The sequence below is a fragment of the Rhincodon typus genome, chromosome 11 (genome assembly GCF_021869965.1).
Source record: "Rhincodon typus isolate 14 chromosome 11, sRhiTyp1.1, whole genome shotgun sequence".
In the NCBI taxonomy this organism is placed as follows: domain Eukaryota; kingdom Metazoa; phylum Chordata; class Chondrichthyes; order Orectolobiformes; family Rhincodontidae; genus Rhincodon; species Rhincodon typus.
Window position 1 is genome coordinate 514,251 of NC_063342.1, and position 19,984 is coordinate 534,234.

At 42.7% G+C, this 19,984-nt stretch overlaps 1 protein-coding gene across 1 annotated transcript in view; it reads left to right on the forward strand.

The window, feature by feature from the left end:
• The window catches only part of pknox1.1 (pbx/knotted 1 homeobox 1.1), a 130,859-nt gene that overhangs the window by 64,259 nt on the left and 46,616 nt on the right, over positions 1 to 19,984 (forward strand). The window contains exons 6-8 of the mRNA XM_048603006.1: positions 2,902 to 3,072; positions 12,232 to 12,364; positions 17,495 to 17,589. Coding sequence (XP_048458963.1) covers positions 2,902 to 3,072; positions 12,232 to 12,364; positions 17,495 to 17,589 — 399 coding nt within the window. The remainder of the gene's footprint in view (positions 1 to 2,901; positions 3,073 to 12,231; positions 12,365 to 17,494; positions 17,590 to 19,984) is intronic.

The window sequence follows — 19,984 nt, forward strand, 5'->3', positions numbered from 1 at the left end:
TATCCACATAATGGAAGCCCTCCCTCCTACACCAACCCTGTAGAATGATGAGGGAGGATCTCATTGAAACTTACAGAATACTGACAGGCCTTGATACCCTGGACTTTGAGAACATGTTTCCACTAATAGGAGAGACAAGGACTCGAGGGCATAGCCCCAGAGCGAAAGGACGACCATTTGGAACTGAGATAAGGAAGAATTTCTTCAGCTGAAGGGTAGTGAATCTGTGGAACAATTTGTGGAGGCGAAGTCATTGAGTCTATTTAAAATAGTGATAGATAGGTTCTTGATTAGTGAGGGGATCAAGTGTTTCAGGGAGAAAGGAAGAGAATGAGGGTGAAAAACTCAACAATCATCAAATGGTGGAGTAAACCCACTGAGCTAACTGTTTTTTTATCCATGTGTGGGATGTGGGCGTCGCTGGCTGGCCAGCATTTGTTGTCTGTCCCTAGTTGCCCTTGAGAATGTGGTGGTAAGCTGCCATCTTGAACTGCTGCATTCCACCTGCTGTGGGTTGACTCACAATGATATTAGGGAGGGAATTCCAGGATTTTGACCCAGCGACAGTGAAGGAACGGCGATATATTTCCAAGTTAGGATTGTCAGTGGCTTGGAGGGAAACTTGAAGGAGCTGGTGTTCCCATGTATCTGCTGCTGTTGTCCATTTAGATGAAAGTGGTCATGGGTTTAGAAAGTACTGTCTGAGGATCTTTGGTGAATTTCTGCAGTGCATCTTGTCGATACATCTTGCTGCTACTGAGTGTCAGTGGTGGAGGAGCGGATGCTTGTGGATGTAGTGCCAATCAAGCGGGCTGCTTTGTCCTCGATGGTGTCAAGCTTCATGAATGTTGTTGGGGCTGCGCATATCCAGGTAAGTGGGGAGTATTCCATCACACCCCTGACTTATGACTTGTAGATGGTGGACAGGTTTGAGGAGTCAGCAGGTGAGTTACTCAACACAGTATTCCTAGCCTCTGGCCTGCTCTTGTAGCCACTGTGTTAATGTGGTGAGTCCAGTTGAGTTTCTGGTCAATGATAACCCCCAGGATGTTGATAGTGGGGGATTCAGTGATGGTAACAAACGTTGGATGCCAAGGGGCGGTGGTTAAATTGCCTCTTATTGGTGATGGTTGTAGCCTGGCATTTGTGTAGCGCGAATGTCACTTAGCATTTGTCAGCCCAAGCCTGGATATTGTCCACATCCGGTTGCATTTGAACACAGTCTCCTTCAGCGTCTGAGCAGACGCAAAAGGTGCTGAACAATTTGCAATCATCGGCAAACATCCCCACTTCTGACCTTATGATGGAGGGAAGGTCATTGATGAAGAGGCTGAAGATGTTTGGGCTGAGGACACTACCCTGAGGAATTCCTGTAGAAATGTCCTGGAGCTGAGATGATTGACCTCCAACAACCACAATCATCTTCTTATGTGTCAGATGTGACTCCAATCACCGGAGAGTTTGCTCCCTGATACCCATTGATTCCAGTTTTGATTGGGTTCCTTGATGCCACACTTGGTCGAATGCAGACTTGATATTAAGGGCCGTCACTCTCACCTCAACTCTTGAATTCAGCTCTTTTGTCCATGTTTGAAACAAGGCTGTAATGAGGTCAGGAGGTGAGTGGCACTGGCGGAACCCAAACTGGGCATCACTGAGCAGGTGCTGCTTTTTAGCACTATCACTTTGCTGATGATCGATGGGGAAGTAATTGGATGGATTGGATTTGTTCTACTTTTTATGTACTGGCCATACTTGAGCAATTTTCCACATTGTTTGGTTGATACCAGTGTCGTAACTGTGCTGGAACTGCTTGGCTAAGGGAGCGGCAAATTCTGCAGCACAAGTCTTTAGTACTATTGCCAGAATGTTGTCAGGACTCATAGCCTTTGCAGTATCTAATATCTCCAACTGTTTCTTGATATCACATGGTGTGAATCAAGTTGGCTGAAGACTGGTACCTGTAATGCTGGGGGCCATTGCAGGAGGCCGAGTTGGATCATCCCCTTGGCACTTCTGGCTGAAGATTCCTGCAAAAGCTTCAGCCTTATCTTTTGCACTGATGTGCTGGGCTCTTCCATTATTGAGGATGGGGATATTTGTGGAGCCTCCTCCTCCAGTGAGTTGTTTAATTGTCTAGTGACATTACCGTTACACTGCCTCCTCTCCTCACTGATGTAAATAATGACTGAATTAGTTAAGAATGATTGTACATTTAATTTACATTTTTAATTACTGCACAATTTCTTCAATAATCAGAGCTTTTGATACAGTCTGAAACCATTCAGCTTTTCATCTTTGTTCTACTGCAATCTCAACAATCAACCTATTCAGACATATTGTACCTCGAACTTTAGGCCAAATATGCTGTCTACTCTAATCCCCCTTTCATGTTTTTGTTCTTAAATTCCACGATTGACCCAGTTTCAGGGTGAATTACATATTCTGATGACTTTGCATAACCTCTTGTCTAAATTTCTAACCTGCATTTAGATCTTCATTAGGACCTGTTAGAAGATCTTCAAAAGTGGAAACAATCTTTATCTATTTATCCTTTTAAACACAGATCAAATGGAATCCTCTTTAGCAACTTCTCTCTTACCCTTTTTATAAAAAAGAAATCTGTCCACCTGTCTGTTCTCCCTCAATATTAGGTGATATTGGTCTTAAAACATTCCAGCTTCGAGATTTAATCGCAAGTTAATGATAATAATTGCTTCATAGAAGTAGGCTGTCTGCAATCTGAATATGAATGCAGTCTCTTGGAAGATTTTGTAAATATTGCAGCTGATGTTTAATTTTGTCCCAGTTGGAAAGTATTCACAGATTTCTACTTTAACTTTGGCTCATATTTATTGTGCTACCATTTATTTACTTTGTCTTTGTTTTCACACTACATAGATGGTGAAAGCAATCCAAGTGTTACGTATTCATCTGTTGGAGTTGGAGAAAGTTAATGATCTCTGCAAAGATTTTTGCAACCGTTACATTGCTTGTCTGAAAACTAAAATGAACAGTGAAAACCTACTAAGCAGTGATCCAGGAGGTCCTTATGCATCTGTTCAAACACAGGTAATGAATGGTGCCCCCTCTATAAACTGTCTGCCCTCCCTTGTACAATCCACCATTAGTATCTGGACTTAAGGTCTCATATTTTACCAATGTTTTATTTATCACTGATTAATAAAATAATTATTCAGGAAATTTCTGTTACTATTGCAGGATCTTTAACTGAGAAAGGTAATATTAAACTTTGGGATTTAACCTACAAACAATGAATTAGGAGTGGGAATGGGTCACTGAGCCCTTTGCATGTATTCCACCATTCAATAAGATCATAGCTGATCTGATTACTCCACATTCCTGCCTATCCCTGATAACCTTTCATCTCTTGCTTGTCAGAAATCTATTCATTTCTGCCATAAAAATATTTAAAGACTCTGCTCCCAGCATCTTTTGAGTAAGAGAGTTCCAAAGATTCACAACCATTCCGTTAGAAACAAGCTCTCATCTCTGTCTTATATGGGTGATACCTTACCTTTAGACAGTGACCACAAATGGAAATATCATCTCTATATCTACCCTCTCAAGTCCTCTCAAGCTCTTAAATATTTCGATCAAACAGATTAGATACAACCCTAATCTATTCAACCTTTCATCATAAGACAATCCACTCATTCTAGGTATTAACTCAACAACTCTTCTTTGAACTACTTCCAACGCATTTATGTCCTTCATTAAATAAAGAGGCAAATGCTGAAGATAATACTCTAGCTGTTGTCTCACCAGTGCCCTGAATAATTGAAGCAAAGCATCCCTACTTTTGCATTTATTCCCCTTGGATTAAATGATAGCATTCTATTAGCATTCCCATTTACTTGTTGCACCTTTATCCTACTCATTTCCAATTCATGCAATAGGACACTGCGATCACTCTGCATCTCAGAGTTCTGCAATTGTCACCGTTTATATTATATGCTGTTTTTATTCTTCCTGCCAAAATGGACAATTTCAATCTTCTACTTTGGTTACCAGATCTTTGCCCACTCACTTAGTCTACCTATATCCTTTCATAGCCTCCAGGAAACTATAGACTGGTGAGTCTCACATCGGTGGTTGGGAAGCCATTAGCTAGAATTCTTAGGGATAGGATTTATGCGTATTTGGATAAGTATGGCCCAATTAGAGACAGTCAGCATGGCTTTGTGCAGGGCAGGCCATGTGTTACTAACTTGAGTGAATTTTTCAAAGAGGTGACAAAAGTGATCGATGAGAGTAGAGCAATGGATGTTGTCTACATGGATTTTAGTAATGCTATTGACAAGGTCCCTCATGGTCAGCACATCCGGAAGATTAAGATGTGTGGATCCATGGTGACTTGGCCACAGAATTGGTTTGCCCATAGAAGGCAATGGAAGGGTGATTTTCTGGCTGGAGGTCGGTGACTGGTAATGTTCCACAGGGATCCATACCTGGTCCTCTGTACTGTTTGTGATATATATAAATGACTTGGTTGAAAATGTAGTGGGTTAGTAAGTTTTCAGACAATACAAAGATCGGTGGAGTTGTGGATAGTGTAGAAGATTGTCAAAGGATACAGAGGGATATAGATCAGCTGCAGATATGGGCAGAAAAATGGCAGATAGAGTTTAATCCCGTAAGTGTGAGGTGCTGTACTTTGGGAGATCAAATGTTAAGGAAAAGTATACAGTTAATATCAGGAACCATATGGCATTGATGTACAGAAGGATATTAGGGTTCAAGTCCATAACTCCCTGAAAGTAGCCACACAAGTAGGTAGAGTGATAAAGAAGGCATATGGCATGCTTGCCTTTAATGGTTGGGACATTGAGTATAAGAGTCAAGATGTCATGTTGCAACTTTAGTAGACTTTGGTTAGGCCACACTTGGAGTATTGCATTCGATTCTGGTCACCACATTACAGGAAGGATGTGGAGGCTTTGAAGAGGGTGCAGAAGAGTTTTGCCTGGATGCTGCCTGGATAAGAAGAGACTAGAAAAACTGGGATAACAAGGTGTAGAGCTGGATGAACACAGCAGGCCAAGCAGCACCATAAGAGCAGGAAGGCTGATGTTTCGGGCCTAGACCCTTCATCAGAAATGGATGAAGAGGTCGAGGGAGGGTAGGAGGCATTGGGGTGGTATCCAGGAGGAGGGGGTGTGTTGGAGGTGGGAGAAGGGGTCAGTAGAGAGAGGGTTAGGTTCACGGTTGAAGAAGTAAGCGTGGAGGCGGCGGAAAAACTGCTCAATGTCCAAACGTGACCGGTATTCGTTGATGTGTGGGTGGAGGGGGACAAAGGTGAGCCCTTTACTGAGGACTGACCGTTTGTCATCAGTAAGGGGGAGGTCTGGGGGGGATGGTGAAGACTCGGCAGGGCTGGGTGCTATTGTCTCCTCTGGAGCTGCTGGCTGTGGAGGCGGTGGGCGGAGCAACGTCGGCGTAGGCTGTGGGCGGGGTTGCGCCTGCGGTGGGCGGAGCGGGGTAGGTGGCGGCAACAGCAGTGACGGTAGGTGCGTCTTCAGTGTCTGTGGTGTTGGTCTCGGAAATGGAGGCGGTGGCATCAGTAGCGATGGCGTTCGCTGTCCCGGAAGTGGGGTACCCGGCGGTGGCGGATGTGATGTCATCTGTGGGTTCTCCAACAGTGGCCTCATGGCCAATGGCGGCAGACACATTGTGGGGAAGGTCCTGGGTAAGGTTGGGGATTTGGGGGGTGGAGGAAGCCTGTTTTGGGTGGCAGGCACCAGTAAGTTTACTGTACTTACGGTTTTTGGTGTCCAATAAAGCTGAGTAGAATTGTGAGTTCAGGTTGTGGATCCTACGAAGAATAAAAAACAGGAGAGGTCCTCTGCAGGTCTGGGAGAGGGAGGCTCTGAGCTGGGGTAGGCTTGATTGTAGTGCCCGGAGATGCCGGCGCATTGCTGCGAGTGTGTGTTTCAGGAGTTGCAGGGAGAAATGCTTCTGAAGGATCTCAATGCCGTGAATGTAGACATTGTCACAGTTGGGGCCAAATTGGGAAGGCCTGAATGTGGACTGTAGTCCATTGGGGATGATCTGGTTCCGTAGGCAGGTACTAAGAAAGGTGATGTGGCTGTAGTACCTGGTTTGCTTCAGGACATGGTCGAGCAGTTTCAAGGCCGAAGAGATTACGAGAGAGTTGCAGTGGGAGAGAGATCCCCTGAGGTTTGTCCAGAGAGAGGAGGGTAACTTCTTCAGGCTAGGCATCCTTAGAAGAGGCTTCGCAGTGGGGTTAAAATTGTATCAGAGATAGGTAGGAACTGCAGATGCTGGAGAATCTGAGATAACAAGGTGTAGAGCTGGATGAACACAGCAGGCCAAGCAGCATCATAGGAGCAGGAAGGCTGACGTTTCGGGCCTAGACCCTTCATCAGAAATGGCTAAGCATCCTTAGAAGAGGCTTCGCAGTGGGGTTAAAATTGTATCAGAGATAGAAAAACTGGGGTAGTTTTTTCTGGAGCAGCAGATGCTGAGGGAAGGCTTGATAGAAGTCTGTAAAATTATGAGATGCATTGATAGGGTTGATGGTCAGAAAATTTCTGCCAGAGGTGAAATATCTAAAACTAGGAGGCATGCATTTAAGGTGATGTGATGGGTAGGTCCTTTACATAGAGAGTAAAAGGAGTCTGGAATGTGCTGTCATGCGTGGTGGTGGAGGCAGATACGATAGGGGCATTAAAGGGACTTTTAGATAAGCACATGAATATGCAAGGAATGGATGGATATGGACCAAGGGCAGGCAGAAGAGTTTAGTTTAATTTGGCATCAGGTTCGGCACAACGTTGTGGGCCAAAGGGCCCGTTCCTGTACTGTGCGGTTCTATGTTCTATATCTTCTTGATAAGTTACGTTCCTACTTATCTTTGTGTCATCAGCAAATTTACCAACTGTACCTTCAGTTCCATCATCCAAGTTATTTACATAAGTTGTAAGTAGTTGAGGCCCCAGCACTGATCCGTCTTCCACATCACCCAGTGCGTTTGCTAACCAGAAAATGATCCATTTATGCCTACCCTGTGCCAGCTAACAGGAAGCAATCTTTTATCCATGCCAATGTGCTGCCCCTTACACCACAAGCTTGAGTTCCTTTGATGTGGCACTTTATTAAATGCCTTCTGAAAATCAAAGCACAGTATATCCATCAGTTCCCCTTATCCACAGCATACATTCCTTCCTCAAAGAACTCCTATAACTTGGGTGAACACGATTCCCCTTTCACAGAATCATCTTGACTCTGCAGATTACCTTGATCTTTTCTGAGTGTCTTGCCACAATGTTTTTAATAATTTGTTCAGTAACACCTTCCCAGTATTTGTAATTTTCTTGAGTTCCCTCTTCCCCTCCACTTCCTAATTTGTAGCTATTTTGGGGATTTTACTTGTTTCCACTGTAGTAGGGACCAATGCACATACCTGTTTAGTTCATGTACCCTCTGCTTATTTTCCATTAGTAATTCTCCATACTCAATTTCTACAGGAAAGGGGCAGCACATTGGCATGGGTACAAGATTGTTTCCTGTTAGCTGACATAGGGTAGGCATAAATGGATAATGCTCGCTTTAACTCTTCTCATTTTCAAATACTCTTAGAAAGTCTTACTGTCTGTTTTTATATTTCTAGCTCGACTTCTCTCTTATTCTAATCTTTTCCTCTCCTTATTAATTTTTTGGCTTTTTTTGGTTTTTATATTCTGTCCAATCTTCTGACTTGTGTCCCATCTTTGCCCAATTATAGGTTTTTTTGATAAGTTTGAGACTATCTTTATTACAATTGTGACAGGAAGAATGTGCTGTTAATCAGTCCCTATTACCCCACGAGTCATACCATAGTGTAAATGTTTTGTTTCGCTCATCAAAATGGCCAATTGTCTCACTTTTGTACTATTACCCAGAGCAGAACAATTTATTACAAAGGTTTGTTAAATAAAATTCATTCTTAAAAACAAAGTGACAACATTGATTTAATCTGGAATTATAGCTATATCTCCTTTTAATTCCAAAATGCAACAGAAAACACAACAAAGACTGCAGAAATGATGTTTAAAAAGGGAAAACCATCCTTATTGGCCAATGGTTTGAAAAACAAAGAATTAATCTGATGAATTCTCACAGTCTGTCAGGTTCCATTGTTCTCTCAAATGAATTGCTGACAGCCAACAGATGATCTTCCAAAAATGACTTCAATTTTAAATGACAATCAAGCTGAATGAAAGTCTTTGGATTGTGGCGACAGTTCAGCTTTTCAATGTAATTGAAAAACTGAGGTGAGGAAATTTTATCAGATCCCCAAGCACTTCAGTGAAGAAAGAGAAGGGGATAATCTTGCTGCTGCTTTAAAGTTGTTTTCTCTTCTCTGATTCCCTAGGTTTGTAGAAACAAAATACTGTCCAGAAAGATTACTAGACAATCATCAGCTCAGAGGCTCCATCGTCTCCTCCAAAGCTTTTTTTGGCTGTTTACCCCAAATTATTTGACTTTTCATAATTAGAAGGTGGATCACAGCCCATGTTAAATTGTTGGCATCGTTTGAAAAAATCAAATGAGTTCTCCTCAAATCCTTGGTACACACCCTTTTTAATCCAGAATGTGTTTAAACAATTAATTATCTTTTAGTTTTCCAAGTAGTCCATCAATATAGACATGGATTCCTATCATCTTTAAATTTTTTATTTAACCACAGATAGTAGGTCTTCTCCTTGGAATTGATTTTATTCATTGGGGAACGTATCTGAAATATCTCCTTCAATGTTTGCCAGTGTTGACCTATCCATTAATGTTGTTTGCCAGTCCAGTTCAGCTAGCTCTGCTTTCATGCCCTCAATTTCTCCTATTTAAGTTTAAAATATTAGTCTTGTGTCCACTCTTTCTTTCCTCAAACTGAATTGGACATTCAGTTGTATAATGATTGCTGCCATCTAGGGTTGCCCTCACTGTGTGGTTATTAATTAACCCTTCTCTCTTGCATCATCTCGACTCTTTGATGTTCACATCTCCCAAATTTAATCACTTGATCTTTCTATTTAGTTTAAAGCCCTTTCTGTTTCCCTAGTTATGTATCTTATCAGAAGACTGGCACCAGCAAGGTTCAGGTGTAGACCACCCCAATGATACAAGCCACTCTTTCTCTAGTGCTGGAACCCTCTTTCACTGCACCAAATCTTTGAGCATGCATCCCTTTCTTTAAACTAAAGCTGTTATAGTTATCAAACATGATTTGTCCTTAAGTAAGGCACTTCAGTTGTGGAAAGAGATGAAAAAGAAAAAGCTTGTTTTCTTTCAGGCAGAGACGATTAAGCGATGATTTGATAAAACTATTCAAAAGAATAATGAATTGGTTTGACAAAGTGCAAAAAGATTGCAGTGTTTTCATTGACAGGGTTCATAACCAGAGAACATTGATTTAACCTAATTGGCAAAACAAAACAAGAGGGAAGGCAAACATTTTCTTTACACAAATAATCATGATAAAAAGGATGATGGAGGCATTTTCTGTAGTAACTTTTAAAAGAAAATTAGATAAATACTTAACAGGGAAAATGTAAGTGCTGTGGTGAGAGAGCAGGAGGAGTGGGACTAACTGTATTCAAAGTCCTCAACTGCTCCTCGTGTGATAAGCCCTTCAGACTTGTAAACCTCCTCTGGAATCATCCAACACTTGAGTATCCTTCCTTGGACATGGGGTCTAAAACATCTCACAATATTCCAAATGCGTTCTGACCAGAGCCTTAGCCTCAAATGTAATCTCTTCTGTTGTATTCTAGCCCTCTTGAAATGAATGCTAACATTTGCATTTGCCTTCCTAACTGCCAACTGAACCTGTGTGTTAACTTTAACAGGAGCCTGAACTAGGACTCCCAAATCCCTTTGTGCCTCAGATTCCCGAAGACTTTCCCCATTTAAAAAATAGTCTACGCCTCTATTCTCTCTACCAAAGTGCATAACCTCACATTTTCCCACAGTGTATCCCATCTCCCACTTCTTTGCCTATCTTCCTCACCTGTCCAAGTCCTTCTGCAGCTTCCCTGCTTCCTGAGCTCTATCTGTTCCTCCACCTATCTTTATGAGATATGCCAACTTAGCAACAATGCCCTCAGCTCCTTCATCCAGATTGTTAATGTATAATGTGAATAATTGTGGTCCCAACACTAACCCCTGTGGAACTTCACTGGTCATCAGCTGCTATTGCAGGTGTAGTTCCTGTTTATTCACTTGTCAGTTCTTAGACGGAGATGTAAATTAAGCTTATTTCCCTATACCCCACAACTAACTAGAAAGACAAGGAGCAGATATTTGGGAAAACAACCACCTGAAAGTTCCCCTCCAGGCCAGACACCACCTTGACTTAGAAGAATATTGCTCTTCCTTCACTTGGGTAAAAATTCTCAAATTCCCTCCCCAACAGCAGGGACTTTCATTTTGGCTGGTGAGGTTCTAGAACATGTTAAGATCAATAAAGAGGAGGTATTAGATGTTTTAGCAGGCATAAAAGTGCATAAATCCCTTGTCCTGATGAGATGTGTTCCGGGATCCTATGGGAAGAGATTGCTGGGATCCTGCCAGAGATACTTAATACTTCACTGGCCACAGATGAAGTGCCAGATGACTGGAGAGTAGCTAATGTGGTTCCTTTGTTCAAGAAGGGCTGCAGGGATAGGCCAAGTAATTATGGACCAGTTAGTCTGACATCAGTGGTAGAGAAATTATTGCAAAAAATTCTGATGGACAGGATTAATCAGGGATAGTCAGCATGGATTTGTTAGAGAGAGATCCTGTCTGACTAATTTAATTGAAGTTTTTGAAAAGGTGACTATATTGATGAAGGTAGTGCGATTGATGTGGCTTACATGGACTTCAGTAAGGAAAAGGTCCCACATGGGAGGCTGATCCAGAACATGGGATCCAAGACAAGTTGGCAACTGGATCCAAAATTGGCTGCAAACAGGGGATAAAGAGTGATGGTGGAGGGTTGTTCTTGTGAGTGGAAGCCTGTAGCCAGCAATGTAGTATAGGGATTGGTGCTGGGTCCCTTGCTGTTTGTTATGTACATTAATGATTTGGATGTGAATGTAGAAGGTATAATTAGTAAGTTTGCAGATGACATGCTGTTGTTGATAGTGAGGAGGATGGTCTCAGGCTACAGTCTGAAATTGATCAGCTGGTAAAGCAATGACAGATTTTAATTCCATCTGATAAGGGCGAGGTGATGCATTTTGGGAGGTCTACAAGGGAAGGATATACACAATGAATGGTAGGTCCCTTGGGAGTACAGAGGAAAAAAGGGACTTTGGTGTCCAAGTCCATAGATCCCTGAAGATGTCAGCACAGGTAGACAGGATGGTGATGAAGGCATACAGGATGCTTGTCTTCATGAGCCAGGCATAGAATAAAGGAACAAGGAATGAATGTTACACTTTATAAAACATTGGTTAGGCCACAGATGGAATAATGTATGCAGTTCTGGTCACCACATAATCAGAAGGACGTTATTGCACTGGAGAGTATGCAGAGGAAATTCAGGATGTTGCCTGGGATGGAAAGGCTCAGTAATGAGGGGAGACTGGACAGACCGGGTTTGTTTTCCCTGTAGCAGAGGAGGCTGACGAGGTGGGGATCTGATTGAGGTATACAAAATAATGAGAGGCACAGATGGGGTTGATCGTGAGAATCTTTTCCCCGTGGCAAACATTTTTAAAACCAGGGGTATAAAGTTTAAAAGTGAGGGGTAAGTGGTTTAGAGGTTGGCTGAGGAAAACCCTTTCACTCAAAGGGTGGTAGAAATGTGGAATGTGCTGCCTGTGAAGTTGGTGGAGGCAACATCGAAGTAGCATGTGGATGAGCACTTAAAATGCCAGGGCATAGTAGGCTATGGACAAAGTGCAGGTAAATGGGATTAGTGTGGTTTGGTATTTGTTTGTTGGCCTAGATATGGTGTGCCAAAAGGACCTTTTTCTATGGTATACAACTCTATGGCTGCAACGGTTTAAGAAGGCTGCTCGCCGCCACCTTCCTCAAAGGAATTGGAGATGGGCAATAAATGTTGACCAAGCCAGTGACATCCACATCTCGTAACAAATAAAAAGAAGTCAGAAATCCCCAAAATGTGACAGTGACCATGTGATTACAGCTTTCAAGATTCAAAGTGAAATTAATGACTAATGTTCCTTTTTATCATTCTTTTGCTAAACTGTTCTCCACCAGCTTCCTGTACAGAACACAACCATCACCACCTTACCTGGCACCATCAGTCCTCAGGGCATTGTCGTTCCTGCCTCAGCTTTGCAGCAGGGAAATGTCACAGTGACGACAGTAAACCCTACTCAAGTTGTAACAGGTATGTGAACCATTATACTCGGGTAAACCCATGGGTCATTCGTTCATATCCTTTCATGTCAAACCAACATCCAGTGTTGGATGGGCAAAATTTCCCTGCAGCTCAATGCTGAGGAGGCTGCGCCAGGTTAGCTATGATCCTGTTGAATGCTGCAGAAGTTCATAAAAGTGGATAGTATGGATGCTTAGAAATGTCAAATGCTAGGTGTCATAGGTTTAAGGTGAGAGAGGGGGAAAGTTTAAAGGAGATGTGTGAGAGTAAAGTTTTTTTATTCAGAGGATAGTAGGTGCCTGGAATGTGATGCTGGGGAGGTGGTAGAAGCTGATACGATAACAATTTTTAAGAAGCATCCAGACGGATAGATGAACAGTCAGGGAATAGAGGGATATGGACCATGTGTAGGCAGCTGAGATAAGTTTAGAATGACATGAACAGACATGGTTGGCTGAAGGGCCTGCTACTCTGCTATACTGGTCTATGTTATGGGTGCCGTTCACGTTGTTCCTTATCCATGTATCACTAGGACCTTGCCATTTCCCAACTACCCCCCAGAATAAATCTTTGGAGGCAGGTGTCCCATCACCAACCACCCGTTAGTCAGAATGCATAGCCTTTGACAATAGCGCTGTCTCTCAGAGTCAGGCATTCCAAGGCTCAGTATCCCTGACATTCATCCAGGTCAACCAGGTCCCCCTAATTGAGGCTGAGTATCTGGTCCAATCAGGGAGCCCATATTCTGTCAGTCCAGCTGGCTGACCTTATTACAATCACTATGTCCCTCCCTGTGAGTCCACAGACACAGGGCAGCCCAATTCCTTTGAGAGCCTCTGGGGCTTTTTAACACCAGGTCAGATTCCTCCAACTTGGATTCTAACATTTTGAGGAGTATAACGAATGGGAGCTCACCTTTTGTGTCAGGAGTGCCTCAGTAGGCTTTCATTCCCTTCTTCTAGAGGCAGACGTGTCAAGGCGGCTATTTCTGTCATCTCCATCTCTGATTCAGACGACTCAATAATGTTTAAAAACCAAACGAACTGCGAATGCTGCAAATCAGGAGCAAAAACAAAGTTGCTGTAAAAGCTCACCAGGTCTGGCAGCATCTGTGAAGGAGAAAACAGAGTTAACGTTTCTGGTCCAGTGACCTTTCCTCAGAGCTGGTTCCTCAGATTCCAACAGAGTTGTTGGAGAGAGTGAGTCAGTGGGTCCTTGAAGTATTTCTGAAGGCTCTGATGGGTAGGGCAAGTTTTGCTCCTGCACAGTGTGCGAATTTGCAGATTTCAAATGATCCATATGATTGATCAGGACTGTCATACCTACTCAAACTTTATAAATCACTGGTCCAGATCTCATGTCGATCATGCCTGTTACCCATGTGGGGTCATTTCCGTGATTCTTGCACCAGACTTTGTCTCTCTCACCTGGTGGAGTCTTAGGTTCGACATTGGATTTCCTGATGTCTATCAATCTCTTCGCCCCCGTCCAGGTCTGGGAAGATCAGACTTAGCCTGGTGCGGAGTCTTTTACCCGTTAACAAATTTGCCGCTGCTATCCCTGTAGTTGCGTGAAGACTAGTCCTATAATCAAACAAGAACTGTGACAACTCAAAAACTGGTGAGGCTACAGGCTGTATCTTCAGTCCAACCTTCAAAGTTTGGACTGCTCTTTCTGCCAGGCCATTAGATGATAGGTGGTATGGAAGTGTCCTGATATGTCCAATCCCTTTGACTTTTAGAAGTATCTAAAATCCTTGCTGGTAAACAATCGCCCGTTATCTGTGACTTAGTGTGTCGCAAAAAATGTTCACAATTTTTCTATTGTTGCCCCAGTGTTTGACAAATGGACTGTATGCACATCCAACTACTTTGAGTGGGCATCTACATTGATTAAAAAACATTGAGCCCATGAAAGGACCTGTGAAGTCAATTGTGCAGCCGAGTCCAAGGTTTACCCAGCCACTCCCACGGTTGTGGGGAAGATGCTAGTGGTAATTTTTGTACTTGTTAGCACTCTGGGCACTGCCCCACCCACATGGCTATATCTGTGTCCAAGCCTAGCGACCAGACAAAACTTCTTGCTGACATATTCAATTTGGAGGCCCCTGGATGGCTCTGGTAGAGTTCAGCAGTATTTGATGGTGACCTTTGCTGAGGACAATCACTTTTGCTCCCCATAACAATATAATGTCCTCTGCCGTGAGCTAGTCTCTCTGGGTTCAAAAAAGGTTTTAATTCTAACTGCAATGGCTGTTTTCCCCCATTAATACCAATTGTTTCAGTTTAGAAAGGAGTGGGACTTTCTCTGTCCAAAGTCTGATATTGTTCGCTGTGACTGGTGGTGTGTCCAGACAATTCAATGTCATGACCGACTCTTCCACTGGGGGTATCACAGGTGGTAGATTTGCTAATGGCTCAATACATCCACATTCACTGCTCGGCCTCCCAGATGGTGTTTATAATTACAAGCATGTAGTATTAGATCCCACTGCTGAATGTGACCCAGAGCTATGGGTGGCACTGCGTTATCCTCTTCAAGCAGACCAAGTAGGGGTTTGTGGTTTGTGATTATCACGAATTTTCATTCATAGAGTTATTGGTGGAATGTTCTGACTCCAAATATGACCATAAATTCTTCTTTTTCTATATGGACATACTTACGCTGTGCATTAGCCAAAGTCCTGGATGCATAAGCTATTGGGTGTTCCTCTTGAGTGGGCTACCAATGAGGTAATATAACCCCGATGTCATGTGGGGAAGCATCGCATATGGATACCAGATCTTCCTTGGGATCATAGTGTGCTAACATATTAGAGGATAATAGTTGTTTCCTTACTTCATTGAAAGCTAGGGCCTGTCTGTGCAACCATTTCCGAGGCTGACCCTTTTTTTAGGAGTTGATGCAAGGGTGCCAGAATGGATGCCAAGTTGGGTAGGACCTTTCCGTAATAATTTACCAGATCCAGATATGACCTAAGCTCCTAGACAGACATGGGGGTCAGGGCATCTTTGATTGCCCTTACTTTATCTTCCAACAGGTATAACCCAGTCTTGTTAACACTGTCGCCCAAGTAGGTCACTTGGGGGGCCTGGAACACACATTTTTTTCCTGCTTAGAAGTGTGCCTGCCTCAGAAAAACACCTAGGACTATATCCAAGTTCTCTAATTGTCCCTTATTAGTTTTCTCTGTTATCAGGATGTCATCTAAGTAAATGCTGACCTGAGGTAGACCCTGCAAAATGTTCTCCATTGTCTGAACAGACTGACGATACCCAAATGGCAGACCCGAACATTGGTAGACGTCTTTATGGGTATTAATTGTAGCATATCTCTGAGAATCCCGGTCTAAACATGATTGCCAGTAAGCATGGCTCATGCCAGCTTTGTGTACAAATCCTCTATCCAAGGGTTTGGATATGTATCCAACTGTGAGAAACAGTTTATTGTTGTTTAAAGTTCCCAAAGGTGAACTGACCCATTGGGCTTCAAAATTGGTATGATAGGTGCTGCTCATTCCCTGAATTGGACTGGTTTGATGATTCCTTCATCTTCCAGTCTTCTGAGTTTGCTTCTACTTTTTCCTATAAGGCAAATGGGATAGGACAGGCCTTGCAGAATTGGTGGAAAGGCAGGTTGTGAGAGGGATACACCTAGTTTACAGAGAGATATTGATAGGTTAAGTAAGTGGGCAAAAAGTCTGCAAATGATGTGTAATATAGAAAGGTATGAAGCTGTTCATTTTGGAAGAGAGAACAAAAGGATAGAATATTATCTCAATGGAGAGACACTGCAGAAAGCGACAACATGAAGGGACTTGGGGTTACTTGTGCGAGAAGCATGTGCAGCATATAATCAGGAAAGCTAATGGAATGTTGGCTTTCAAGGGGCTTAAGTATATGAGCAGGAAAGTCTTATGGCAACTGCTGGTCGGACCACATCTTGTGTACTGTCTAGCAGTTTTGGTTCCCTTATTTAAGGAAAGATAGCATTTCATTGGAGATGTTCAAAGAAGGCCCACTAAAATGATCCCTGGTATGGAGGGATTGTGTCATGAGCAAAGGCTAGACAGATTAGGACTATACTTACCGGAGTTTAGAAGAATGAGATCTCATTGAAATAAATAGGATTCTTAAAAGGCTTGACAGAGTAAATGTTGAGAGGATTTTCCCATTATGTGACCGTATAGAACTGGGTACATGGTCTCACAATAATGGGGTGGCAATTTAAGACTGAGATGAAAAAGAATTTCTGTGTTTGGAACTCCTTGCCACAGAGAGCTGTAGATTAGCGTTCTGGTGTATATTTAAAGTTGAGATAAATAAATTCTTCAATGCAACAAAGAGCTGCAGATGCTGGAGACCTGAAACAAAAACAGAAAATTGCTGGCAAAGTTCAGCAGATCAGGCAGCACCTTTGAGGAGAAAACAGTGTTAACAATTTGATTCTGGTGACGCTTAATGAGAAGATAGATTATTGATCAGTCAGGGAATCATGGGTTGCAAGGCAAGGCAAGGCAGGAAAGTGGATACGCAAAATGTTGGATCAGCTATTATCCTATTGAATGGTGGAGCAGGCTTGATGGGCCGAATGTGGTCTACTCTTGTTCCTGTTATTTTTAATGATCTTATTGTTGCTTTCATGTTGAAACATTTGTTGGGGATTCAGTCCTCTTACCAATCTATTCTCGCTTTCCATTTTTTTGATATTGAACATCGAGAGTTTAGACTTCTTCATGGCAGCACAATGGCTCAGTGGATAGAACTGCTGCCTCACAGCGCCAGGCACCTGGGTTCAGTTCCATCCTCGGGTGATTGTCTGCGTGGAATTTGCACATTCTCCCCATGTCTGCGTGTGTTTCCTCCGGGTGCTCCAGTTTCCCCTCTCAGTCCAAAGATGTGCAGGTTAGGTGGATTAGCCATGATAGATACAGGGTTACAGGAATCGGGGAGGGGTTGGTTTGGGTGGGATGCTTTTCGGCGGGTCAGTGCAGACTCAATGGGCTGAAAGGCTTCTTCCCGCACTGTAGGCATTCTTTGATTCTATGACCTAGTATTTCACATGCTAATGATTTTGTAAATTGAAGTTGTTCACAACAGAAAAGTATTTGCAACTTACCCTGTTCCCTTTCTTTAAAAGGTGGTGGGGCAGTTTATCAGCCTGTTACTGTGGTTACACCTCAAGGACAGGTAGTGACACAAACACATGGCACAATACGTATCCAGAATGCACAGGTAGGTTTATAGCTTCATATTGAGAGGGAGCTGGTAATGAGTGAGTGTATTATAAACAACGAAAAGAAGTTCTGGATTGGTCATTATACTGCTTTATGATAATTACACTTTTAATATTATTAATTCTATAGAACTGTAGCTTAGAGCAAAAGGTAAATCTGACATAATTAACTGGAAATATTTTATAGCACAGGAGCAGCATATAAGCTGGTAACACCAATATTCACAACCTACAGTCATAACGAGCAGGCTGGCTGCAGTGAAAGTCAGAATGTGCTGTCACAGGGTTCAGTGTGGTTATACAGATATTAGAAAGATACAGGTATAATGTGTAGGTTGGTAACACTGACTGAAAGTGTTGTTTCAGTACATAAACTGATTACATAAGATATCCAGATCACGGTATTGCCAAGTACACACTGGGTACATTGATGTCCAGAATGACCAGTCACAATACAGAGGCTTAATACACTGGTGCACAGAATGAATGGTTGCACTGGTTGAAGTCATACCTGAGACAAAGGTCAGTCATTTCGACTCCAGGACATCTTGCAGGAGTTCCTCACGGTAGGGTAGTCCTAGGTCCATCTTCAGCTGCTTCATCAATGACCTATCCTCCATCATAAGGTCAGAAGCGAGGATGTATGCTGATGATTACACAATGTTCAGTACCACTCATGACTCCTCAGATACAGAAATAGTCCATTTTCAAATGCAGCAAGACCTGGACAATATCCAGGATTGCGCTGAAATAGGAAGTAGTATTCGTGTCACACAAATGCCACGCAATAACCATTTTCAATAAGAGACAGTTTAACCATTACCCCATGACATTGCCATTACTGAATTCCCTGCTATTAACATCCTGAGGAGTTACCATTGACCAGAAACTGAACTGGACTAGCTACATAAGTACTGTGGCTACAAGAGCAGGTCAGAAGCCAGGAATACTGTGGTGAGTAACTCACCTGCAGACTCCCCAAAGCCTGTTCCCCCATCTACAAGGCACAAGTCAATGGAATACTCCCCACTTGCCTGGATGAGTGCAGCTCCAACAACACTTAAGAAGCTTGACACCATTCAGACATAGCCATTTGCTTGATTGGCACTACATCCATAAATATTCACTCCTTCCTCCATTGGCGCTCAGTAGCAGCAGTGTGTACCATCTACAAGATATACTGCAGAAATTCACCAAGGATCCTTAGTCTCTTCCAAATCAACGATATAGAAGGACAAGGGCAGCAAATACATGGGAAAAACAGCACCTTCAAGTTTCCCCTCCAAGTCATACACCATCCTGATTCGGAAATATATTGTCATTCCTTTAGTGTTGCTGTGTCAAAATCCTGGAACTCCCTCTGTAACAGCATTGTGAGTTTACTTACAACACGTGGACTGCAACAGTTTAAGAAGGCAGCTCACCACCACATTACGGATGGGCAATAAATGCCAGCCTAGTGAACAACAACCTCCCAGAAGTGAATTTAAAAAAATGTACAGGATGATTACATTAATACGAGATGAACAGTCACACTGTACAGACTGATGATAATTTAATGATGGGGTAGTCGTGAGAGGCTGACAGCTTCCAGTCATGTCACCTTCTGATAATGGCATAGCATTCAAACTGCAGAGTTATGCAGCAGAAATTATTCTGAGTTGCCTGAATGGGAATCCCTGGTAGTGACCGTGCAGTGTACTGTGACCTGATTCTCTGACTAAGGAACAGCTTGTACACACAGTAAACTGCTGAAGTAGACAGAGGTTTACTCTTTAGAATAAAGTGACTGAATTGACCTCTATTTGCAATTCTGTCATCCATGTTACTCCTCCATTTTCTCAGCTCTTTTCATGCCCAAGATTGGCAGCAGGGAAAGATTATCCTTTGTAACGCACACATCCTGAAATATCCTGAACTCTCTATTACAATAATAATCTCTTAAGAGGCTCCAGAGTTATTACTTCCACTAAAATAAAACAAAGAATTATGGATGATGGCAATCTGAAACAAAATGGAAACGGAAGAAGTGTTACTGGACTCAAAACGTTAACTCTGCTTTCTCTCCACGGATGCTGCCAGACTTGCTGAGTTTCTCCAGCAATATCCATTGGCCACAGTAAGAAGGCAGCCTGCCTTCTAGTCCAATTTCCAGCTGTAAGGCCTAGAATTCAAGATATGACTGTTCCACGTGTCATCCCAACAACTTTTCTGGGATTTAGTAGAATGGAAAGAAAACCCACAGTGAGAATTTACTTTTGCTCTTGCCTTTCCTGAGGAACAAGTAATACATAACCATAAATTGCTCCAGTCTCTCCTCAGGGGCTAAACTTTATTCTATTATGTGGTTTCTGAGCTGCCTAACACTCAGCTATCATGTTCCACCCATAGTTT